General features: G+C 38.8%; 1 protein-coding gene across 1 annotated transcript in view; it reads left to right on the top strand.

The window, feature by feature from the left end:
• Nucleotides 1–26,175, top strand: part of SLC16A10 (solute carrier family 16 member 10) — a 117,076-nt gene that overhangs the window by 55,735 nt on the left and 35,166 nt on the right. Inside the window, exons 2-3 of the mRNA XM_065911252.1 lie at nt 13,491–13,635; nt 18,723–19,185. Of these exons, the coding sequence (XP_065767324.1) occupies nt 13,491–13,635; nt 18,723–19,185 (608 nt within the window). The remainder of the gene's footprint in view (nt 1–13,490; nt 13,636–18,722; nt 19,186–26,175) is intronic.

Raw genomic sequence — 26,175 nt, 5'->3', positions numbered from 1 at the left:
AAATGTTCTAGCGTTCAGTGTCTGTTAACTCCCAGCGTATGAAGTGTCATGTGTCATTCATATTACAGATTCCCCGATGTGTGTGTATTCACCAATAGTTATGACAACCCTGCTTAGTACACCAGAACCATGAATGGCACAGGAAATGAACACTCAACACTGCTTTGAAGTACAGCTTCATTATGAAAGAATCGATTGTGTTGGGGTTCTCTAGGAGGAAGGATTTTGCTTTTCTCTTACCTCTTAGCTGAGTGCTTCTCCTGGCCCTACTCTGCAGGCATCCAAGGCCTCTCTGGTGCCAGTCTGAGTCTGGCAGTGGTACAGCCACAGCTTACTTCATGCCGTTTAGGTGAAATCTCCTTTCGCTCCCTGGACATAGGACAACAGGCGTGGAGATGCTTCTCTGAAGCCTGAACAAGGAAGACTGTTCAGGGTTATGAGTCTCGCTGTATCAGTGCTGTTTGATGGGGTGGGGGGGGCCCAGGGCAGGGGTCCCTGTTATGGGGCTCTAGCTCATCTCATCGCGTCCATTTTAGGCCTTCCTTGGTTACCTGTCTACTTTTCTCACTGTTGTCCTTTCAATAGCCATCTGATTTTGAAGTTAAACAGAATGGCAGAGATAATTTTGATTTGGCTAAGACAGTTCTTTCTTTCCTTTAGTGCTGTGAGCAAGAGAGAAAGATTTTTATCCAAACTACAATGAGGTATCACTTCACACCAGTGAGAATGGCCATCATCAAAAAGTCTGCAAAGAATAATTGCTGGAGAGGGTGTGGAGAAAAGGGAACGCTCCTACACTGTTGCTGGGAATGTAAATTAGTACAGCAACTTGGGAGAACAGTGTGGCCGTTCCTGAAAAAACTAAAAATAGAGCTACCATATGATCCTGCAGTCCTACTCCTGGTCATATATCTGGAGAAAACCATAATGCAATTAAGTTAGATTGTGAGCTTCTGCAGAGTGGGATAGGTTTTTATCAGCATCAAGTATGGTACCTGGTGGGGTTTTTTTTTGAGGTGTACAGTGTGTTTATTTTATATACATACATAGTGTGAAATGATTACCACAAACAGGTTAACACATCTATCAGCTCATATGGTTGCAACTTTATTTTTGTGGTAAGCATTTTAGGATTTATGCTCATAGCAACTTCCAAGTATACAATATAGTACTGTTAACTGATATTTACCATGCTGTACATATATATTTACAATATTACTCATTTGAGTCCTGTCTTTTTTTTTTGGTTAGTCTAGCTAAAGTTTTGTCAATTGTGTTTATCTTTCCAAAGAACCAGCTTTTAGTTTTGTTAATCTTTTATATTGCTTTCATATTCTTTCATTTCTCTGCTATTTAATTAATAGTTTTAAAAATCAAAGTATACAAGGTATTAGTTTCTGGTGTACAGTGAAGTGATTCAGATATATGTATATTCAAGTATATATAGTTCATATTGTTTTTCATTATGGTTTATTACAGGATATTGAATAAAGTTCTCTGGGTTGTATAGTAGGACCTTATTGTTTATTTTATATATAGTAGTTTTTACCTGATAATCCCAAACTCCTAATTTATCCCTCCCCTACCCCATTTGCCATTTTATAGCCATGTTTGTTTTCTATGTCTGTGAGTATTTCTGTTTTGTAAATAAATTTGTTTGTATCATACTTTAGACTCCACACATAAGTGATATCTTATGGTATTTAACATTTGTCTTTCTCTTTCTGACTTACTTCACTTAGTATGATAATCTCTAGGTCTATCCGTGTTGCTACAAATGGCATTATTTCATTTTTTATGGCCAAATAGCATTCCATTGTGTGTATAGACAACACATCTTTTTAATTATCCATCTGTCAGTGGACACTTAGATTGCTTCCATGTCTTGGCTATTGTAAATAGTGCTGTAGTGAACATTGGGGTGCATTTTCCAATTAGAGTTTTTGTTTTTCCAGATATATGCCAGGAGTGAGATTGCTGGATTATATGGCAGCTCTATTTTTCATTTGTTAAGGAACCTCCATACTGTTCTGGTTGAGGGCAGGAGGAGAACGGGGCGACAGGATGAGGTGGTTGGATGGCATCACCACCTCAATGGACATGAGTTGGAGCAAACTCTGGGAGATGATGAAGGACAGGGAAGCCTGGTGTGCTGCAGTCCATGGGGTTGCAAAGAGTCGGATAGGACTTAGCGACCGAACAGGAACAATACAGTTCTCCACTGTGGCTGCACCAATTTACATGCCCACCAACAGTGTAGGAGGGTTCCTTTTTCTCTCGTGGATTTTTTTTTAAAATATTTATTTTGGGTGCACTGGGTCTTTGTTACTGTGCACCACGGGCTTTCTCTAGTTGGGGGGCTACTCTTTGTTGTGGTGGGTGGGCTTCTCACTGTGGTGGCTTTTCTTGTTGTGGATCACAGGCTCCAGGCACACAGGCTCCAGTAGCTCAGCATGCAGGTTCAGTAGTTGGGTTTGCTGGCTCTACGGCAAGTGACCTTCCGTAGTTGCGGCATAGGGGTCATTAGTTGTGGCTCCTGGGCCCTAGAGCATGCAGGCTTCAGTAGTTGCAGCTTATGGGCTCTACAGCATGGGCTCAGAAGTTGTGTGTGAGCTTAGCTGTTCCACGGCATGTGGAATCTTCCCAGACCAGGGATCGAACCCGTATCCCCCTGCGTTGGCAGGCGGATTCTTACCCACTGCGCACCAGGGAAGTCTGGTGGATGTTTTTTAATGAAGAACTTTGGGCATGTTTTCTTATTCCCTTTTCCACCTGGAATCTCACCAGAGTTGCATAAATAACCTTGGCAAGTTGCTGAATAGCTCTAATCTGTTTTTTCCCTGTCTTTAAAATGAACATAATACCTCACAGTGTTGCCTGAGAATCTGATGACAGTTTTATGCAGACACTACCCATGGATTAAGTGGCATTTTGTGTGTGTTAGTTCTCCTTCCATCTTTCCCCACCCCACTCTACCCTCATCAGTGATTAAAAATTTTGCTGGCAGAGCAAACAGCCTTCTGCAGTTGGTGTTGGATATAGTGTTCTGTAAATGTCAGTTAAGCTGCTTGATACTGTCATCCAGACGTTTATATTTTGGTCTTCCTGTTCTATTAATTACTGAGAGTGATGTGCTTAAATATACAACTGTGACTGTGGATTTGTCTAGTTCTCCCTTTAGTTCTGTCAGTTTTGTGTGTTTGTTTTTTATGACATCTATTTTTGTTATTGTTGTTGAAAACCTCCATATAGGTTTGTATTTTTTCCTTCCAGTTTTATTGAGAGGTAGTGTTGTATGTCAGTTATAAGATTGTACAGAATAATGATTTGACTTACATACATCATGAACTGATGATCACAGTTAAGTTTAGTGAGTGTCTACCATCTCATATAAATACAGGGTTTCTCTTACTCTTACTTTTTTAAAAGCAACATTATCGTATAGTCAACATGAAGTAAGCTGTATTACATGAAATAAAGTAGGTAATCTTATGAGTTGTCATATGTATACACCAGTGAGACACAACCACCACAGTCCAGGTAATGAACATGTCCATCACACTCAGCTTTCTTTGTGTCTTTGACAATCCCTCCCTCCGTATCCCTCTCCACAACGAGGTGAACACTGATATGCTTCCTGTCCTGTATATTGGCTTATATTTTTAGGAAATTTTTAATAAATGGAATCATGCTTTATATATTCCTTTTTCGTCTTTTTTTTCACCGTGTATGAGTATTTTGGTATTCATCCATGTTGTTGTATTTATCAGTAGTTCAGTCCTGGTATTTTGCTGGGTAGTAGTATTCCATTATATGGGCTTCTCAGGTGATACTAGTGGTAAAGAACCTGTCTGCCAATGCAGGAGACATAAGAGATGAGGGTTCGATCCCTGGGTGGGGAAGATCCCCTGGAGGAGGGCGTGGCAACCTGCTCCAGTATTCTTGCCTGGAGAATCTCCACGGACAGAGGAGCCTGGTGGGCTCCAGTCCATGGGGCTGCAAAGAGCTGGACACCACTGCAGTGACTAAGCTCATATGCACGCATGCTCCATTATATGAACATACCATCATTTGTTTATCCAGTCACTTTATTTCTGAAGAGTTGGACTCTGCAGTTTTTCACTATTAGAAATAAGACAACTATAACCATCTGTACTTAAGTTTTGTATGGACATATGCTCTTGTTTCTCTTAGGTAAATACCTGGGAGTGGAATGGCTGGATCATATAATAGGGATGTATTTAGCTGAAAAAAAATTGCTACTCAGTTTTCCAAAATGGTTGTCCAATTTTAAATTCCCAGTAGCAGTGTATGACATCCTTACATCCTAACATCCTTACCAACACTTGGTATGATTAGCCATTTTAGCCATTTGAATAGGTGTGTGTGGTTTTTTCATTGTTCTAATTTATATTTTCCTCATGGCTAATGATGTTGAGCATCTTTTCAAAAATGAATATTTTCTATTTGTATATCTTTTGTGAAGAGATTGTTCAGATCTTTTTTACATATTTTTAAATTGGATTGCTTGGTTTTTATTGAGTTTTGAGAATTCTTTTTATAATCTGGGTGCAGGTTTTTTTTTTTTTTTTTTGTAAGATATATAACTTGCCAGTCTTTTCTCCCAGTTTATGGCTTGCCTTTTCATTCTCTTAAAAGTGCCTTTCAAATAGTAATTCTTAATTTTGCTGAAGTGAAGTTTTTTCTGTGGATTATGTTTTTGATGTTGTGTCTAAGAAATCTTTGCCTAACCCAAGGTCACAATGGTTTTCTCCAATGTTTTTTCCTAGAAGTTTTATACTTTTCAGTTTCAAATTTCATTTTTATGATTCATTTTGAGGTAAGTAAAAATATGTTGTAAAGTAGAGATCAAATTTCCTTCTTGTGTTTCTGAAGCTCTGTTAATATTAGGTGTATATAGGTTTGTCAATGTTATATCTTCCTGATGTGTTGAGACTTCTATCATTAGAATCCCTCTTTATTTCCAGTAAAACTACTTGCCTTGAAGTCTGTTTTGTCTGGTATTAGTGCAGCCATTCCAGTCTTCTTAGGGCTATTAATTCATGGCATATCTTTTCCCATCTTTTTTATTCCTAAGTTATTTGTGTATTTGTATTTAAAGTGCATCTCTTTAAATAGGATATAAGTGATTCTTGATTTTTTTTTAAATCCAGTTAGACAGTCTTTGCCATTTGCTTGGAGTCTTTATTTTTCTTTAATATCATTACTGATATAGTCATTTAGGTCTGACGTTTTGCTATTTGGTTTTGTCTCATCTGCCTCTTGTTCTTCTTTCTCTTCTGCCTTCCTTTACATTAATCAACTAGTTCTTAGTAATCAGTTTTAATTTCTCTATTTGCTTTCAAGCTGTATTTCTGCATTTTTTTAAAAAGTGCTATCTTTAGGGATTACAACATATATCTCAATGTATTTTAAGTTGATATGGAATTGCTTCAGATAAAGTACAGGAATCTTGTGGTAGTGTAATTTCATTTACTTCCATCTTTAGTGCTGTTATCATATATAATATATGTATCATATATGTATTATAGATGTATTATAATACATCTGTCCCCGGTGGCTCAGTGGTAAAGAATCTGCCTGCCAATGCAGAAGCCACGGGAGATGTGGGTTCGATCCCTGGGTCAGGATGATTCCCCTGGAGGAGGAAATGGCAACCCACAGTATTCTTGTCTGGAAAATTCTGTGGACGGAGGAGCCTGGCGGGCTGCAGTCTATGGGGTCACAGAGTCAGACACGAGAAGCAGCTAAGCACTGCTGCACACACATTGTCACAATTTTTGCTTTAAATAGTCATGTATCTTATAAAGAAATGTGAGAAAGCAGTGTGTTGTGTGTGTTTGTATGTTCCGGTCCTTCCTTTGGACCTGAGTTGTCAACTGATGTCTTTTCCCTTCAGTCTGTGGAACTTTCTCTAAGATTTCTTGTAGTGGAAATCTCCTAGATGTCCATTCTAAGATCTCTGAGACTTTGTTCATTCTCCTTCAGTATTATTTTTCTCTTTTCTTGTATTAGGTAATCTTTGTCTTCAAAGTCCCAGATTCGTTCTTACGTATGAGCCTATCATAATGCATTTTTTCTAGCTATTGTACTTTTCACCCCTAAAATCTCTGTTTTCTTGTAGTTTACATTTCACTGTTGAGATTCCCTATCTCTTCACTCAGTAATTCTGTATTTTACTTTTAAATTACTATCCATTAATATCAATACTTCTAACATAATTATAACAGACATTTTATAGTTTTTGTTTTCTGAATTCAACATCTGAGTCCATTCAGTGTCAATTCATATTTATTACCTGTTTCTTTGCATGTCTGGTAATTTTAGGTTGAATACTTGAACATTGTAGATAATATTTGAATTCCATTCCATTGTGTTTGTCCAGGTATTATTGAGTTTTTGTTCCTGGGAGGCAGTTACTTTGCCTGCGCTCAAACTGCAAAGTCTGTCTGTCTGTGGTATGTAGCAGCTGATATGTCTGTTCAGTTCATACAGTTTCCAACTGTTGCTTTTTTTTCTTTCCCCTCCAGCTGTTGCTTTTCTTTAGTCTGGCCCCTTACTAGTCCACCCAGAATCTGCAGTTTGTTGATCTTCAAGAAGGCCCACAAACGTAATTTTTATTTCTTCCAGATTCAGCTTCTCCAAGTGTAAAAGGGAAAAGGAGGTGTTAGTCACTCAGTCGTGTCCAACTCTTTGAGACGCCATGGACTGTAGCCTGCTAGACTTCTCTGTCCATGGGATTTTCCAGGCAAGAATACCGGGGTGGGTTTTCATTTCCTTCTCTAGGGAATCTTCCCAACCCAAGGATTGAACCTGGTCTCCCAACATCGCAGGCAAGTTCTTTTTGGTCTGAGCCACCAGGGAAGAAAACTCTCCTCAAACTTCTGTCTGTTTTAAAATATTTCCCAGTGTGTTTAAATAAGTTTTTTTCCCCCAACACAGTTATTATCTGTAAGAGAACTTACTTGACCACTTCACTCTGCTGCGATTAACAGAAGTTGATAGCAAATAACTTCAAAACCACTCCTAAGTGAAATATAGCTCCCAAATAACCTTTTGATTGGCAATAAAATGGTCAAATCAAGTACAGTTTACTCGTTTCTGAAGTTTTGTGTAGTTACCAGACAATACCACGTTCCAAAAGTCATTGGAACTTTGTTAAATAGTATTTAGATGTTTATTTGAGTCTATTAGACCAAATAGACCAATGTTCTATTACAGAGCAAAGCTGTCATGAAAAAGGCCAAGATCAAGTGGAAATGGGGGTTGGAGCTCTCAAAACAGGGTGAAAGAGTATTTATCAGCCTTCAACTAACTACAGTAAGTCTTCCCTTTAGGTGTTTTCAATTGTAAACATTTTGTCCTTGTAGTCATTTACATCCACATAATTATAACATTTTTGTTTTACTTAATATGCAGGAAACTCTTTTTAAATATTAAACCTAACCACTTCTTTGGAGTGACTTGTATTTTCCTTTGGCCATGCTGAGAGATGAGGATTTGTTCTTTGTATGGAATAGGAAACAAAGAGAGTCTGGATGGGGAAACTGGAAAGCTGATTGTTACTTTTATATGTATATATATATATATATATATATATATAATATTAAATTATATATATAATAGTTACAATATATACTATAATATATATTATATTTAATATATAATATAATTATATATTGGAGAAGGCAATGGCACCCCACTCCAGTACTCTTGCTTGGAAAATCCCATGGACAGAGGAGCCTGGTAGGCTACAGTCCATGGGGTTGTGAAGAGTCAGACATGACTGAGCGACTTCATTTTCACTTTTCACTTTCCTGCATTGGAGAAGGAAATGGCAACCCACTCCAGTGTTCTTGCCTGGAGAATCCCAAGGATGGGGGGAGCCTGTGGGCTGTCACCTATGGGGTCTCACAGAGTCGGACACAACTGAAGCGACTTAGCAGCAGCAGCAGCATAATGATATATTATATATATAGTTATATATATATATATAGTTTATAATTTATTGTTTTTTAAAATTTGTATTTAATTTGTACTTTTATGGTTGCCTTACTATAACTGTTAACAGTTACACAGAATTTGAATTGAATTTGTATTTATGCTAACCATATTGATTGTTACTTTATAAAAAAGATTTTGCTACCTGGTCTCTTTTGGATGTTTCTCTCTGTTAAAATCAAACACATATTCAAATAAGAGTATACAAACACATTCTAAAGTCTTTCTTTCTTTATTGTTTTATTTTTTTTAAGGGAAAATGGAGTTTATGTATTACATAACTTAGCTAACTTGAATCCTATAGAAGTGCCAACAACCTCAAAATCAATTCATTACATACATAGGTATGCCACTCTACAACAACAGTAAATATATAAAAGTACAATTCATTGAGAAATACTATTAATGCCAAAGAGGTCTACTATGAAGTCATTAACATTTTAAAATATCTGAATTTTATTACTAACATAATCTACTTACATTTTAAAAACAGTATTGCAAATGAGAAGAAGATACAGTAGTATGTAACAAGCTTTGCTGATTAGGGATTCTATGCTGGTAAATTTTCAGGAGATTTTTAATCCTTTCCTTATGATACATTTTTTGAAATCTATATCTCTTAAGACATTTAGCACATTCTATATGGTGTTCTGGTTGGACCTCTATTTCCATATGTATATTACTAGATGGAAATTATTGGAAGGTAGAAAAATATTTTAGTTGTTTTAATATTCTCAGGAGCCTATGATAGTGCCGAGAGCTTACATAATAGGCACTTTTACTTGGAATGTTGTTATTCCACATTTTAAATAGTATCTCTTCCACTGGAAAATATTTGCTCTTCAACAGTATTAGGAAGCCCTGTGTGGATTTTTGATCAAATTACATGGAGGGGTTAGGGCTAGTTTGCATTTTTTAAACAAAATTTACCATGCTGGATAGAGTGACTGTGTCTTTCAGTTTCTCAGCTTCTATCATTAATAGTGATTATAGTCAGACTTGGAAGGGTCAGAAGAGAACAACAGGCTCTTTTATTTTTATGGTGTATAGCATAATCTGTAAAACCTTGGATTCTTCGTTATGCCATGTTAAAATTTTACAGAAACAGTGTCAAGTAATAGATTCATTGAAGAATTCATATTTTTGGTCACGTAATCTATGACAGAGGCAGGAATATACAATGGAAAAAAGACAGTCTCTTCAGTATGTGGTGCTGGGAAAATAGGACAGCTACATGTAAAAGAATGAAATTAAAACACTTCCTAATACCACACACAAAAATAAGCTCAAAATGGATTAAAGACCTAAATGTAAGCCTGGACACGATAGAACTCTAGAGAAGAACATAGAACACTCTTTGACAGGATCTTTTTTGATCTACCTCCCAGAATAATGAAAATAAAAGTAAAAATAAACAAGTGGGATCTAATTAAACTTAAAAGCTTCTGCATAGCAAAGGAAACCATAAACAAAACAGTAAGACAGCCCTCAGAATGGGAGAAAATATTTCAAACAAAGCAACCGACAAGGGATTCATCTCCAAAATATGCAAACAGCTCATGTAGCTGAAAATAAAAAAAAACTCCAATTAAAAAATGGGCAGACTATCTAAATAGACATTTCTCCAAAAAAGACATATGGATAGCCAGAAAGTACATGAAAAGATGCTCAACATCACTATTAGAGAAATGCAAATCAGAACTACAGTGAGGTATCACCTCACACCAGTCAGAATGGCCATCATCAAAAATCTACAAACAGTAAATGCTGGAGAGCATGTAGAAAAGGGAACTCTCCTACACTGTTGGTGGGAAGGTAAATTGGTATACCCACTATGGAGAACAGTGTGTTATATGGGGGTTCCTTAAAAAGCTAAAAATAGAACTGCCATATGACCCAACAATCGCACTCCTGGGCATATACCCAGAGAAAACCATAATTAGAAAAGATACATGCACCACAGTATTCATTGCAGCAGTGTTTACAATAGCCAGGGCATGGAAGCACCGTAAATGTCCATCAACAGAGAAATGGTTAAAGAAGATATGGTACATATATACAATGCAATGTTACTCAGCCATAAAAAGAATGAAATAATGTCATTTGCAGTGACATGGATTTGCCTAGAGATTATTATCCTGAGTGAAGTAAGTTATACACAGAGAGACAAATATGATATGATATCACTTATATGTGGAATATAAAAGAAGGGTATAAATGAACTTATTTATGAAGCAGAAATAGAGTCATGGATGTAGAAAAGAAACTTACAATTACGAGGGGATGGGGGGATAAATCAGAAGATTGGTATTGGCATTTATACAGTGCTGTATATAAATAGATAACTAATAAGAATCTGCATAGCACAGAGACCTCTACTCAATATTCTCTGATGGCCTATATGGGAAAAGAATCTTAAAAAAAAAAGTGAATATATGTATATGTATAACTGATTCACTTTGCTATATGTCCAAAACTAACACAACATTATAAATCAGCTATACTCCAATAAAAATTTTCTAAAAAGAGAATTTCTTGAGTTCCCTGCTAGTCCAGTGGTTAGGATTCCCCTGGTTCTATTGCAGGGGAACTAAGATCCCTCAAGCTGTGCAGTGCGGCCAAAAAAAAAAAAAAAGATGTTGGGAATTTAGCTGAGGCATTAAGGTACAGAAGTGTGAAATTCAAGAGTGGGATAGTTCAAGGACCAGTTAGTTAGAGGCTCTAAAACCCAGAAGAAGGATACTTATGGGTCAATGAAGAGCATTTTGTGAAGATTCTTTCATGAAGTTATGCTGTGGCTTCCTTCCACCCACCCCTCATGGGAGAAGTTGGGGTACACACTCTCGCACTTGATAACCTAGTGAGAGGAGCTTTAGAGGGACCACTTAGAGGTTTAAGGCATTCTCTTCAGTTAGGGGATACAGAGGACTGCGGCCTGAATCCCGTGAGAAATCCAACAAGGAGAGAACTGCAGCTGGCCGGCTGCTCCCGCAGCAAGAGGGGGGCGTGTGGAATTTGCCCGCACTCCAGTGTTTGTCAGGGCAGAGGAAACATGACTATTTCCTGCGGAGCAGCGGCAGGCTGAGTGGAGGAGAGAGGAGCTGTTTTGATCGATCCCTGCCCGAATAAACTGTCTAGAAGGGCAGCGAGGCTCCAACAGGGAGTCTTTTAAGTGCCAGCCAGAAAGCCAGGAGGAGAGTGAGCTGTTCTTGTCTGTGGAGCCGTAGCCAGAGGGAACTCTGAGGTGAGACTTGCAGGAACCCATGGAAGTGCACCGGAGGGGAAGCGTCCGCCCGGGCGTCAGCATTCGGGCCTTTGGGCAGGGCCTGTTAGGTCGGGGTCTCCTCGCCTTCTCTCCGAGCAGCCCTGTCTCACGCCCCCCACTCTGGAGAGAGCACTAGCTAGTGAGGGGAAGGAGGGCCAGGGAAAAGACACCAAGCTGATCTTCCTCTCCTCCCGAGGAAAAGGATTTGATTTCCTAGTGAAGGTTAGCTTGTAACCTAAAGCAGCTGAAGCCTTTCTGTTACTCAGCCCTGGCTGCAAGGATCAGGTGGGCTTGCCGAAGTGCTCATGCAGTGAGTGGCAGGGGAACATTTTCTCCCACGCGTGCATTTTCAGACGGCAGTCGAGACAAAAGTAAAGTTGTATTTGATTATATCCTGCACTTAGTGCTTGTTCAGTGGACATAAGATTCTGTAAAAATTTTCACATTTGGTGTTACGGTAGACCAACACCTAGATAACACATAAAGACTTGTTTTTCTTCTTGAAACATGCCTTGACTTCTCTGAACATTAGTGCAATATGAATATTTGCTCTTGAATTTCTTAAGGTGATTTCCTGTTTAGTGTTGGCGTTTCACTTGTCAAGTACCTTCATCCAAAAATAAAGGTTAGGATGCTGTTCTTCTAGTCTGACTAGACTGGTTTAGATTGTTTCAACAACATGATAGATAACTAAATTTTTTTGGAATGAGATTAAATGGTTAAAAATCAGTAACATTTTTATATAACATGGGCTGAAAAAGTCATACTTCTTGAGCGGGTGCATCTGGGGCTGTGGTTGTGCTAATATCTGGCCCATCACCTCTCTCCTGTCTACTTCTGAATCCCTCCCACCAACACCTAAGCTAAGCCTGCATTGTTTGTTCAGTCTCTTCATTGTGTTTTGTCTCCTTTCTGGTAAGGAAAGAAAGGAAAGAAATTATGGCTGATAAAATATACATAATTAAAAAATAACTTAAAATGTAAGAAGGCAAAGAATTAAATGAAATTGTTAGTCTGGTGAAGCTCTATTTGGATACCATTATTAGCAAATAGTCATTTGTACAGGGTCTGTCTGGACTTAACTTTCTTTGCTAAGGAAATAGAGTGGTTTACTAGTAGACTGTCAGAGCTGGGTGGAATGCTGGAGATCATTTCATTTTATAAGACAAATTTGTTGTTGTTGTTGTTAAAACTCTGCATTATTAAGCACTCTGCTAGATGTGGAGGTTTAGACACATTTTCTCTAATCTTTAATAATTCTGGAAAGATCTGTGTTCAATCCCCTCTCAAGGTGAGAAAACAGACTCAGAGGAAATGATTTGCCCAAGAATTTGTTGGATAGTTCTAGAGCTGGGGACTTGAAGGATTTGTTTGTTTTATAGCTCATGTTCACTTAGGGCTCACTCGTTCTTTATACTTTTTAAGAATTTACAGACTCAGTGTCTTACAAGATCAATCATTTCTTTGGCACAAATTTATGATCATTTGTACTCATTATGTCTCTCTTTTGCTTTCCTTTTGTTTTTGTCTTTACAGTATCAGAACAGGAAATTATGACCTGATTCTTAAATCTTTTCTATTGTGAATGATGACATACCTTCAAAAAAGAAGATAAATGTGTGTATGGTTTTATGAATAATGTGAATATACAGTAACTACTATCTAGGTCAATAAATTGCCTGTGTGGATTTGATTCCTTTAACAAAAGCACAAAGCCCAGGCTCTAGGCAGATGTTTGATTCTTAACTACTGTGTTCATATGATTATAACTCCTTTTCTTCAAGTTTCACCACTGTTGAGGTCGGTGGTCATCGTTTCTTTGCAGTTGATCACCTAGGCATGGGTCCCTAAATATATTTCAATTTTTTAAGACAGATTTCTTTCCACAGATTAGAAGTTGCTTAAAACCATAGTTATCAGGATAGAGATTAGGTCCCAGGAGAATGTTTGATTTATTTAAGGATACAAACTTTTTCCAGAAGTTCCACTAAACACAAATAATTGCTTTGCTAATTATAATGAGTACTTGCCAACGCTTTGATCTATGATTCAGATTTGTTACTTATTCTAACTTCCCCCATTCGTCCGTCTGAGTAGTGTCTTTCCTGCACTGGTACTTTTCTCACTATATCTTACATTCTATGGGATAAGAACAACTAGAATTCCTGTGTCACAGTGTCGCCCGTCTCCCCCTCTCTTGCAGCATGGGTTAGTTCTCTCTCCATGGGGATGATTTTCTTCTGCTGCCCGATTGTCAGCGTCTTCACAGACATATTTGGTTGTCGGAAAACAGCTGTCATGGGCGCTGCTGTTGGATTTGCTGGACTCTTATCAAGTTCTTTTGTAAGGTAAGGACTTGGTTTCTTCACGTTGCTTTTCAAAATCTGTGAGCTCTCTTCCAGATTTCCTTTCAGAAAGTTTGCTGTTTACAAGGAAAAAAAGTCCTCCTTTTCAGTGCTTAAAACTTGAAGCCGTGTGACTTATGCACTGTCCACAGCAGCAAATCAGAGCTTGTAAATTTGAATGCTTTTGCTTGCAGTGCCTCAGAGTGAGATGCCAGTCAGGGGTACATGTGTTCCCTGGAGCCAAGAAAAAATATTTCTCCTTTTGTTTTTTTCCATTCACAAAAAAATCCCGAAGAACTCAAATTCTAGCAGTGAAGTTGTCTAAAGCAATGGCCTTAATTTCAGATCAACTCATTCTGAGTTCCAAAGCATACAAGAGATGATATTTTGAAATGGTTGTTCCTATGCTTGATGTGAAATATTTTTATTAATGAGATCTAGACTTTGCTGTTTATTTCAACCTAGGTAGAGAACTTCTGCCTGCACTTTTTTTGGGGGGTGGGGGAGGGGGAAAGAACAGTGCTGAAATTTAAAAAGATCATGACAAAATGAAGTGATCAAATGCAGCTTAAAATAAAAATTCCTATCAATACATTGTTCCGTGTGTCTGTTAGAAGCACTGCAGGGGAGCTAACTGCAGAGACCTGATGGGCACAGTTACCGTGAAGGCACCTCTCCCTCCAGCTCCTATTTAACCTGTAAATCCTCTTTCATTGTCAGGCTAATCCCCAGATAGAGAAACACTGGTTAAATGGGTAGCTCTGGCTAACAGGCAGCACTTAACAGGAAAACCCTTACATGATTCCCATCCTGTGTCTACTTTTATGGTTTATCTTCATTTCCTGTCCCTTTCCCTTCCCTAGCTATCTTCAAGCTCTAGTTGAAAAGCATTATTGTAGTTACTAGGAAAAAAAAAATCAAACTTACATTGCTTGCCCTGTTTATTTTTTTCTTTTTTTTTAAATTTAAAAAAAAAAAGGGGGGCTTTTTTTTTTTTTTTTTTTTGCAATGCTGCGTTGGTTTCTGCTACACAACAATGCAGAACAGCCATGATTATACTTAGATCCCCTTCCTCTCTAGCCTCCCTACCCCCAGCCCCATTCCATCCCTCCAGGTCATCACAGAGCGCAAGACTGGGCTCCCGGTAGCACGCAGCGACGTCTCACCAGCTGTCCATCTTACACCTAACAGTTCATGTACGCTGATGCTACTTTCTCTATCCATCCCACTCTCTCCCCCACTTGTGTCCACAAGTCCCTTCTCTACATTTGTGCCTCCATTCCTTTCCTGAAAATAGGTTCATCAATATCATTTTCCTAGATTCCATATATATGGCTAATATACTTTGTTTTTCTCTTTCTGACTTCCTTCACTCTGTATAACTCTAGGCTCGTCTACCTCACTAGAACTGACTTGAATTCGTTCTTTCTATGGCCGAGGAATATTCCACTGTGTATATATACCACATCTTCCTTATTCATTCATCTGTCAGTGGACATCTCGGTTGTTCCCACGTCCTGGCTATCGTAAACAGCGCTGCTGTGAACATTGGGGTCCATGTGTTGTTTTTGATTACGATTTTCTCAGGGTATATGCCCAGTAGTGGAGTTGCTGGGTCATATGGTAGATTTATTCCTAGTTTTTTCATATTATTCTCGCTAATGGCTGTGTAAGTTCACATTCCCACCAACAGTATAGGAGGGTTCCCTTTTCTCCACATTCTCTCCAGTATTTATTGTTGGTAGATTTTCTGATACTGGCCATCCTGACTGCTGTGAGGAGATACCTCAGTAGTTTTAATTTGCATTTCTCTGTTAATTAATGATCTTCAGCATCTTTTCATGTGTTCATTGGCCATTGCCCTGTTTACTCATTTATTTTTTGTTTCTTTAATCTTTACTTTGGCCACACCACACAGCATGAGGAAGCTTAGCTTCCCAACCAGGGATTGAACCCAGGCCCCTATGTGAAAACTCGGAGTCCTTAGTCACTGGACCACTAGGGAAGTCCCACCCTGTTTATTTTTAAATATTCAGGATCAACAGAATCCTTGGTTTTACCCTCACTCTCCCCACACATACCCCTTCCTCAGCTCTAAAGTGAGTCTCTTTCTTTCACCTTAGACATTTTATTTGGATTCTACACAATTGTTTTTATTTCTCATTTGAAAATAAATATTCCACCTTTAAAGTTGTCTTTGTTCTTGTCCTCTAAAGTTGTTTTTTAAAGAAATAAAAAACCAGTTTTGTTTGGGATGAGATTCTACTTAGGTAATTCTGTGAGATCATTTACTTTTAGTTCCTTTATCTCTAATACAGTATTGTGTTCTCGCTGCCTCATCAGATCCCTGCATGGTCTGGAAGCCTCCAGACACCCATCGTCAGTCAGTGACCTTAGCGTTTGCTGGAGTATTAACATTCAGGCTTTGGTGGAGAGAGAGACTAAGAGATAAAGAAACTCACGTAACTTGTTACCTAGTTTGGTAGACACAATTCATATACACACACCTACTTACAGCAAGCAATGTTGCTCAAACTTTTTTGACCACTGAGAAATAAAAATTATAAAATGTATTTTACGTGGTGACCTAGTTCTTTTTCTCTCTCTTCGTCCCCCATCCCCACCCCTGCCTAAAACAAACTGTCTTGAAGGGATCTTTACCTTACTACATATAATGCTCTCATATCTTCTGTTCAGTTTCATTATTTAACCCACTGATCAGAAGCTGCTGAACTTTCAGAGCAGACAGAGGAACAAGGGGAGATGTGGGATAAATTCCAAGTGTTGAACAGTGGACTGACCTTCTTTTCCTCTAGTTCAAATTCTGCCTTCTGAAGAAAGCCTTCTGTAGCGATTCCAGGTTGCTGCATCAGTGTCTCTTCTTTGAATACTTTTCCCACGCATACTTGATATCTCACTGATTTACACAGCACTTATTCAGTTGTCAAACTTCAACAATTTGAACCATCTGTTACTAAAGTGAAAATTAGAAGTGAAGAAGGTTCCAGCAGCAGTGAAAATGCCATCACAAAGCTGATGTATTTTACTCTGTAGGAGAGATACAAAGCTAATCTTACCCAGCACTCTTTATTTAAATGGTGTGCAAAAGAATGTCTCGATATATGTCCTTGGCTCTCTGGTTTTCCAACTGACAGCTTTATAATAATGTAGTGTAACTGTACATATTGTCATTGTTTATGAAAATACTGTGCTGTCAATACTATTTTTAACATACACTTTGAAGAAGGCAGAGAAAAATGTACTTAGATTTTTCCTTTAAAATTGTTAAATAAAAGTAAATTGGCACCTTAAGAAATTTGTTGCAGTTATCTGGAAAAATACTTATGTGAAAAAACTGATGCAGAATGAGTGAAATATTATTTATATTTTGTTTTACATTCTTGTTATTTCAGGTAGGTGTCTTGTTTCACTGAGCAGACTAGAAGAAATAGGGCATAACCACACTTAAAATATTTTTTTCACCAAGTATCTGGAACATAGTAGCTATTAAATATGTTTATTGAATAAGAGTGGGGTTTCGGTAAAGAGTGATCAGAGTTAGGTAAGATTAATTTGGGAGAATTAGGGACTGGCTCTTGAGCCCGATTTGAAGATGGTTTTTACATAGATTAATAGATGGGGAAAGGGCATCTCAGAGTGAGAGGGCTGCCAGCCTGCCTTAATTTTATCAGATTCTAGAGTTCCTTGTGATTACCTCAGCATATTGCTAGGCTACAGTTATTGTTCAAAATTTAATTATTAACCAACTTTATCTATCTTAGTTTCTAATAAAGAGCTTGCCTTTACTACTGATACACAGCCTTCTGAATTTTCAAAAGAAAAAAACTTCAGCATTCTTTTACTCCTTGTTTCAAAGAATGTAATGCTGTGTTCCTTTACTTTCTTTTTTAAAAAATTTCCTCCACTCTGCAGCCTCCTCTTACTTCAGCCTTTTCTTTTCTTTTGTTCATTTTCTTTTTTTGTTGCACTGTGCAGCTTGTGGGGTCGTAGTTCCCTGACCGGGGGTCGAACCCAGGCCCTTGGCAGTGAGAGTGCTGAGTCCTAACCAGTGGACTGCCAGGGAATTCCCTCTGTTCCTTTACTTTCATCAGAAGTGTGTAATTAAGTTATTTGGTTAAATACAGAATTCTTAAGCTTTGATTATTTTTGTTGAGACTTGCCTGGCCCTGAAGCTTCCAGACTGGGATCGGTAGTGAATGCACTTCATTTGGGAGTCCTGCAATCAGAATATGACTTCTCATTATCTTGCCCAACACTGCGGATGGTGCAGCACAGGGCGAAGGTTGGTCTGCAGCCCTCAGGCCAGCAAAACGCACAGATGCTCAACTGCTTGTCCGTGCAAACGTTCCTCGCATATGCCTGGGGAGAAAATATCAAACATACATCCGGAAGACCCAGAGGGATCGGGTAGAGAGGGAGGTGGGAGGGGGGATTGGGATGGGGCATACATGTAAATCCATGGCTGATTCATGTCAATGTATGACAAAAACCACTGCAATATTGTAAAGTAATTAGCCTCCAACTAATAAAAATTAAAAAAAAAGTCAAACATAGCCTTCTCTTTGAGTAGATTGCTGATTAATAAGTCCCTGGGAAAATTCCATTAAGGAAAAGAGTTTTCATAGTTAAATTCTACCTTTTAAAAGCTTTTATTGAGACTCGTTTTTTTTTTTTTTTCTTTTCTTTTTTTGGTAGTTTAATCATTGTCAGTATCACTGAGGCCCTTCCTGGCACCACTCTTTATTTCTGAGTTGGAGAGCATCGCAGTTTTTACCCAGTGCTGCATGGTTCTCCTGAAAGTCGACAGAAAGAGGAGGGGGGATCAAATCACTGAGGACCTTATTGATCATTTTTCACATATTAAGGCATTTTTTTCTTATCTGTTCAGATGAAATTAAAATATTGTAGTGTTGTATTCTTATTACGATTTTAACCTCTTTTTGGTTAATTTTTATTTGTAGAAAATATGTTGATTAACTGAAACCCACTTTGACCGTAAGGCTTTATTCTTCCAAGCACTTGATAAAAATAATGAAAGCCGCTCTGCATCTTTTTCATCCCTCGCACAGCTCCATTGAGCCTCTGTACCTGACCTACGGAATCATATTTGCCTGTGGCTGCTCCTTCGCCTACCAGCCTTCCTTGGTCATTTTGGGACACTATTTCAAGAAGCGCCTTGGACTGGTGAACGGCATCGTCACCGCTGGCAGCAGCATCTTCACAATCTTGCTGCCTTTCCTTTTGCGGGTTCTGACCGACAGCGTGGGCCTCTTCCACACCCTCAGGGTCCTGTGCATCTTCATGTTTGTTCTCTTTCTGGCTGGCTTCACTTACCGACCTCTTGCTTCCAGTGCCAAAGATAAAGATGGTACAGCCAAAGGAGGCCACAGACTCTCCCTCTTTTCCAGGAGAAAGTTCAGTCCTCCAAAAAAAATGTTCAATTTTGCCATCTTCAAGGTGACCGCATATGCAGTGTGGGCCGTTGGAATACCTCTTGCACTTTTCGGCTACTTTGTACCTTATGTTCACTTGGTGAGTACGCCTCTCTGGCTTTGCTGGTAACAGATATTATTATTTCATACAGAACAGCTTCTCAGAAGAGCAAGAGAGCTCAGATTGACGTTGGCCTTAAATGTTATCCTGATTGTAGTTCAGGGACTCTTGAAAGTCAAGGTCTCCTAAGACAAGGTCAGCACAGTCATCCAATCATTAAATAGAGAATATGTTTCATGGTATGCTTTGGTATTTAAAAGATCGCCAAACCTACACAAACAAAACCAACTTTGTTTTTTTTTAAAAGAACACTAAAATGTTGGAACAAATGTCATCTATACAAAAAGGTTGACAGGTCACTTTTTGTTCACGTGGCTTATTAATCATAATCAGGGACAAAGATGGTGCAATGATTTTGGCAACACCAATAAATTATTTTTCAACAAAAGGGTGCAAAAATTAGGTAAATAGTAAAAGCCAGTGGCTTTGACACAAAGAAGCACTTTGTCTACTTGTGAGATACTTCTGAGAAAATGGGAATTCCATTTGGAGAATTATTTGAGAAATGTTAGCAAGTTCCAAACAACAAGAGAGAGCAAGGGTTTCATAGGAAATTAGGATTTCAAGTGCTCGGGCACTTTATATTGCTTATTTATATTGCAAAGGCAAATTTCAACCTCTTATAATAAGGCTAAGCAGTGTCTAAAGTATTTGCCCCTGGCAAAATTTGCTCAAAAGTGATTATTATTATGTTTCTTCCTTTATCCTTATTGTTATGACTGAAAATGTATTTATAGTTCAACATAGTTGATAAATGATAAACAAAAATGGTACTAGGATAAGTTTTTCTTTTATGTGTATACTGTGTTTGTGATTTGGAGTTTTTCTAGCTTTCAGTATACTTTTGGACACTTGTGCAATTTTTCTCTAGTTAAAATTCTGGCGCAATTTGGCAGTGTAGTTCAGAGAATTACTGGGGTCAAGGGGTCAGCTAGTAAATGACATGATCAATCCTTTGTGGATCTAAGATCATTTGAATTCTTAATTCTCCTATTCTCTTTTTGCCAGAGGTTTTAAGGAGGCAGCTGGGATGATCAGTGGGGAGACATGGAGAGGACTAGTTTTTAGGACCATGAGGCATTTTGCAGAGACCGAGTTCCTAGGTAAAATGACCTGGTATGTGACACCTATCACATATGAAGTCTGTGGCTGCATCTTGATCTGAGAGTCCATTTTCACTCTTTTAGGAAGACATAGTTAAACCATCTGAAAATAATTTAGAATATATACATATATATATATACACATAGATCCATTGTGGGAAGATCAGCCTTACCAGTTACTTCTTCCATAGCTTCCGTAGATAAGAAAACATTTGTTGTGTCCTTTTCAGAGATGAGTAGATTTTTAAAAAATAATTGTGTTTGTTACTATAATGTGAAAACACAGCAAAATCAGTATCTCAACTTTGCTGCTGCTGCTAAGTTGCTAGTACCTGACATTTACCAAAGGACAAGTGGTAGCTGATTTTCTAGTTATTTCTGGTAATTTCTAGTAATGTAATTTGTAAATTAACTTACATATATTATTTCATTTGACCTTCACAGTAAACTTGTGAGGTAGGCAGAATAAATATATTAGCTCATGATTTACAGGCTGGAAAACAGATCCATCATTAACAAAGATTTTGAGCAGCTTCCCCAGAATCATGGTAGAGCAGGGGCTGGTTCCCTCCTGCTGTGTCCTGAAGAACACACCTGGCTTGGTCTTCCTCTGGGGCATACCAGCTCCCATCCCCAGATATACCACTGAATATGTCCATTGTATTGAAGGGGGAGTGAGTGTTCCCTAAGAAATTTCATAAATATGTTATTGGTCTTTTTCTTAAAGTAAATGAAATTTCATAATGAGTGATGAGTTAGACAGTGTTATAGTTACTGCTGTCATCAGGAGGCTGTAAATCAGATTGTACACAGAACAACAAGGTCTCTGTTAACTCAGATAACAATCCAGGCCTTATCCTGTTCTCCCTCCTTCCAGGCATGTTTTCTTACAAAATGTGATATTTTTTCATTTGGGATTTTTCTCCCTTTCAAACTCTTATGGCACTAAAGGCGTGGTGGAGAGGAAACACCAGATAAATGCCGGGCAGGTGGTTTTAAATCTCATGTTTGACGAACACACTGAATTTGTCCCTGTGTTGTAGTTTAAGGTTTGGATTAGGGATGTTCGATACTCAATCCAGACTTCAAGCAGTGGGACACCACCTCCCTCCTTAGAGGAGGGGAAAGGTGTCTGAAATCTTTCCAGGGACTGGTGAGATCGTATTCAATTCACGTTGAATGTTGAAGGGAAAATGCCTGTAAGGCATGAGAACCTGTGCTGAAGGAGCATAAAATCTACTCTGAGTGGTAATATCAATTATAGTTTATGAAGAAGTTTTACATACATTACCTTATATCATCTTCACCACAGTGCAGTATCTGTAGTGTATCATGCTTATTTCATGAATGAGGCACTGACAGGTGTAAAAACTCGTCCAGGGTCCCAGGACACAGCGACTGGTAATTATTAGTGTAATACTTTCATGCAAGAGGCAGTATTGCATCGTGAGTAAAGCAGATGCTGGTTTTGTCCCTTTATACTTGTGTAACCTTAGGTAACAGACTCTAACCATCAGTTTCAACATCCATAAAATAGGGATAAATCCAATTTCGCAGAATTGTTGTAAGGATGACAAAAAAAAATGTATGTAAAGCATCTCTCCAGTTCTGGTATAAAAATGAGAGTTGTTCAAATTTAAGATGATGTGATGGTGAATTGTCTGGTTTCAGTGGGTGAGTCAAAGGAGAAAGATGGTATCTTTTGGGGAAAGTGGTTAGTAAAAGCTTCATAGGATTGGAATTGGTCCTTAATCATGAGCTTTGCTGTTAAAACTGCATCTTTAGTTAGGGAACTAATTTCTCTATCGAGGTCTCCTTTGAAGGATTCAGAAATACAGTGAAGTGCTTTCCTGGTTATGTTAAAAATTCTAAGGTTACTTGCCTATTAGACTATGTGTGATGATTTGAGAGAAAATATGTATGCTTTGTGGCATTCTTACTCTCAGCAAGGTTGAAAGTTTTCTTTTAGTAGTTGACTTTTAAAAATGAAGAATCCTATTGCTTCCTAGAAGGGGTCAAATGATCTCCTTTAAGCCTTCCAGTTGTAATCTCTATTGTGAGGTTATGAATCTTTTTTCTTCTAGTTTTATTGAGATATGATTGTCATGCAGCACATTATAAGTTTAAGGTATACAGCATAATCATTTGAATTGTATGCATCATGAAATGAATATCATAACAAGTTTAGTAAACATCCCACATCTCATAGATAGAAAATTAAAGAAATAGAGTAAGGGTACAAATCTTACAGATTAATTTTGATGAGACATAGCTTTCCAAATAACCAGCTGCTTTAGTTTTTCTGAATTGCCCTTTTTTTCCTGAGAGTTGTTTTGTTTTCTAGGTTAAGGTTTTTTTTTTTAACTTTTTATTTTATATTGGAGTATAGTTGATTATCAGTGTTGTGTTGGTTTTTTAGGTGTACAGCCAAGTGGTTCAGTTATACATGTATCTATTCTTTTTCAAATTCTTTTCCCATTTAGATTGTTATATAATATTGAGCAGAGTTCCCTGTGTCCTTGTTGGTTATCCATTTTGTCTTATTTTTTTTTTAACTTTTTATTTTGTCTTGGAGCATAACCGATTAACAGTGTTACAGTGGTTTCAGGTGAATAGCAAAGGGACTCAGCCATACATATCCATGTATCCATTCTCCCCCAGACTCCTTTCCCATCCAGCCTGCCACACAGCACTGAGCAGAATTCCATGTTGCTGTTTAGTAGGTGCTTGTTGGTTATCCACTTTAATTGTAGCAGCGTGTACTTGTCCATCCTCACCTCCCTGACTACCCCTTGCCAGCTGTGTTTCCTCTCTGGTAACTGTAAGTTCATTCTTTAAGTCTGTGAGTCTGCTTTTGTTTTGTAAATAAGTTTATTTGTGTGATTTTTTTTTTTTTTTTAGATTCGGTGACATCATATTTGTCTTTCTCTGTCTGACTCACTTCACTCATTATGACACTCTAGGTCCATCCGTGTTGCTGCCAATGGCATTATTTCATTCTTTTTACCGACTGAGTAATATTCCATTGTGTGTACGTCCCATGTCTCCTTTATTCATTCCTCTGTCGATGGACTTTCGGGTTGCTTCCGTGTCCTGGCTATTGTTAACAGTGCTGCTAAGAACACTGGTGTGCATGTGTCCTTTCGGGGGATGTTCTTCTCTGGTTACATGCCCAGGAGTGGGATTGCTGGATCATACGGTAGTTCTGTTTTAGTTTCTTAAGGAGCCTCCGTACTGTTCTCCATAGTGGCTGTACCAATATATGTTCCCGCAAACAGTGCCAGAGGGTTCCCTTTCCCACACACCCTCTCCAGCATTTATTGTTTGTAGTTTTTGATAATGGCCTTTCTGATTGATGTGACGTGACGCGTCATTGTAGTCTTGGTTTGCATTTCTCTAATAATTAGCGATGTTCAGCATTGTTCGTGTGCCTCTTGGCCATTTGTATATTAAATATTTCTTTGGAGAAATGTCTGGATCTTCTGCCCATTTTTAGATTGGGTTTTTTTTTTTTTTTTTTTTTTTTGAGCTGCATGAGCTATTTGTATATTTTAGAGATTAATCCCTTGTAGGTCACTTGGATTAAGTTTTTATGGCTTCTTCAGTTTTTCTTCACTACCTTTCAGAAACATAACATGCTTTTAGTTTTCCTCCTACCTCTCCATTAATCCTCTTATTAATAGTTCCTTCTGGTTCCTTCTTTTTCACCCTGACTCTGAATATCAAGGGACTTGCCTCTTTATCTTTTCCTATATTAATTCCAAATGATGATTTCATCTAATTTCCTGAGTTCAGATATCATGTATATGCCAGTGACTCCAAATTTATATTAATTTAGTCCAAACCCCTTTACTAAATTCTTCACCAAACTTTTATAGCCAACTGCTTACTTAATATCTCCACTTGGAGGATTGCTAGATGTTTCAGATTCAACATGTCCAACCCTGAAGGTTATCCCATGTCCTCCAAACCTGTTCTGCCCTTAGCCTTCCTTATCTCAGGAGATGGCAATTCCATCAGGCCCCAAACCTTGGAGGCATTCTTGGCACCTCTTTCTTTCACACCATACTCCTGATCCAGGCCAGAAATCTCGGTGGTTCTCCTTTCAAGATATATTTAGAGTCTGTCCACTTCTTAACATCACCATTACTCTCCCCCTGACTGGGCCAGCATCGTCCCTAGCCTGGATCACTGTAACAGACTCCTGTCTGGTCTCTCCACTTCCTTCCTTGCCCCGCTGCAGTCTATATGCAGAAACCACAGGTGTTCTTTCAACACAAGTCTCTCAAAATCTTTTAGTGGCTCCCCATTGCCCTGAGAGTAAAGACTAACGTCCTTCTGGTGGCTCTTAATGTAGGGTGAGGAAATTAGAGAGAGCGAGGTTTGGAGAAAGAACGAGGCTGGCGCTTTACAGGAACGGATCGCCTTTGACGAGGCCAGAAGGGGCGGCGGTCGGGTTAGTGGGCTGCTGACTAACCGGGGCCGGGGCCCGGTGGGCTGCCGTCTTGGGCTCGCACGGAGTTGGACGTGACTGAGGTGACTTAGCAGCAGCACTGACCCAAGAAAAGCGTAAGTACATACAGGCATATGTGTGGAAATCTCCTGTCTCAAGGGGCCCCAGTTCTTCTCCAAGGTTGTTCGGATTAGTTATCTCTTAAACGGCTGGGGCAAGGAATTTTGGAGATCTGCCAGAGGCTGGGACCGGCTGGGAGCTGGGCGTAATCAATCCGAATGTCCATTTTTTTCTTCAGGTGAGAGAGTTCTTTGTTTTGTACAGAATGGTGGGGAGGACCCAGAAGGGAGTTTTAACTCCAGGCTGTTTTGAGCGCCTCACTTTCCTTCCCTCAGAGTCCTCTGCGGTCGATCTCACCTGGCTCATCCCCCTCACACACTGCTGTCCCCACTCTGCTCTCTCCGCTTGACCTTTTATGAGGCTTGCCCTGACCACCTGGTTAAAACTCCTTCATCCATTTCCGCTCCACACACTCCCAAACTCTCTCACACTGCTGTTTCTTTGTCGTAGCTTCTAATGTGTTACGTAACTTAATTGTGCTGGCGATTGTTTGTTCTCTGTGTGTATACCCCTGCTAGAGTGTAAATGTTGAGGCTGGCCAAGGTGAGCACCTAGCACGGTGCCTGACATAGCAGTGGGTGCTCAGATATGTGTCGAATGACTAAATATCTTATGGATTCATCAAAAGTGACACTGTATAAGCACTGTTCATCTTCTCTTCATTTTCATCTTTAAAATTCCCTACTATGATACTAAAGTGATGTTTCACATGTTATACCTATAGGATATGATGGTATTCATATCCACTCCACAGTTAATCAATAAGCTCAAACTCAGCAGACCTCAGACTTAAGTACTGCTAATGCTATCTGTTGATGGAGAAAAGAGTTGATGCGTTTTGCTTTTGACCTATAGCTATATATACATGTTGAAATTGAAAATTTATAAATGGAAGAAACTTGTGTGTCTCTGTCACGGTTGTAAGTGTGTGGAAGGATGGAATGGCCATCCCCATTAACAAGGAAGGCTAGACAGTTGATGTCTGCTCTCCTGCATAGCAGCTGAAAATCTTGCAGAGCCTTGGGTGCTGTGAGTGAGAACAGAATGGGGATACAGGCCCAGAGCACTGACCACAGGGCCACATCAGTCAGATGCCTGAAAAAAAAAAAAAAGATGCCTGATAAATGCCTGCAAATGACAACAGTGATGCAACTCTTCTCAGTGGCATAGAACGTCCCATCCTCAGTACGAGAATGATGACTTAGTTTTTATTGCTTTTACGTCTCTCCGCCACTACTCGCCTTGAAAAGCAGCACTTGTGTTCTTTGACTCCAGAACATATGGCAGCGAAGT

The sequence above is a fragment of the Muntiacus reevesi genome, chromosome 19 (assembly GCF_963930625.1).
Source record: "Muntiacus reevesi chromosome 19, mMunRee1.1, whole genome shotgun sequence".
NCBI classification, from domain to species: domain Eukaryota; kingdom Metazoa; phylum Chordata; class Mammalia; order Artiodactyla; family Cervidae; genus Muntiacus; species Muntiacus reevesi.
Note: the sequence above shows the minus strand (reverse complement) of the source record. Positions and strands in the feature narration are given on the sequence as shown.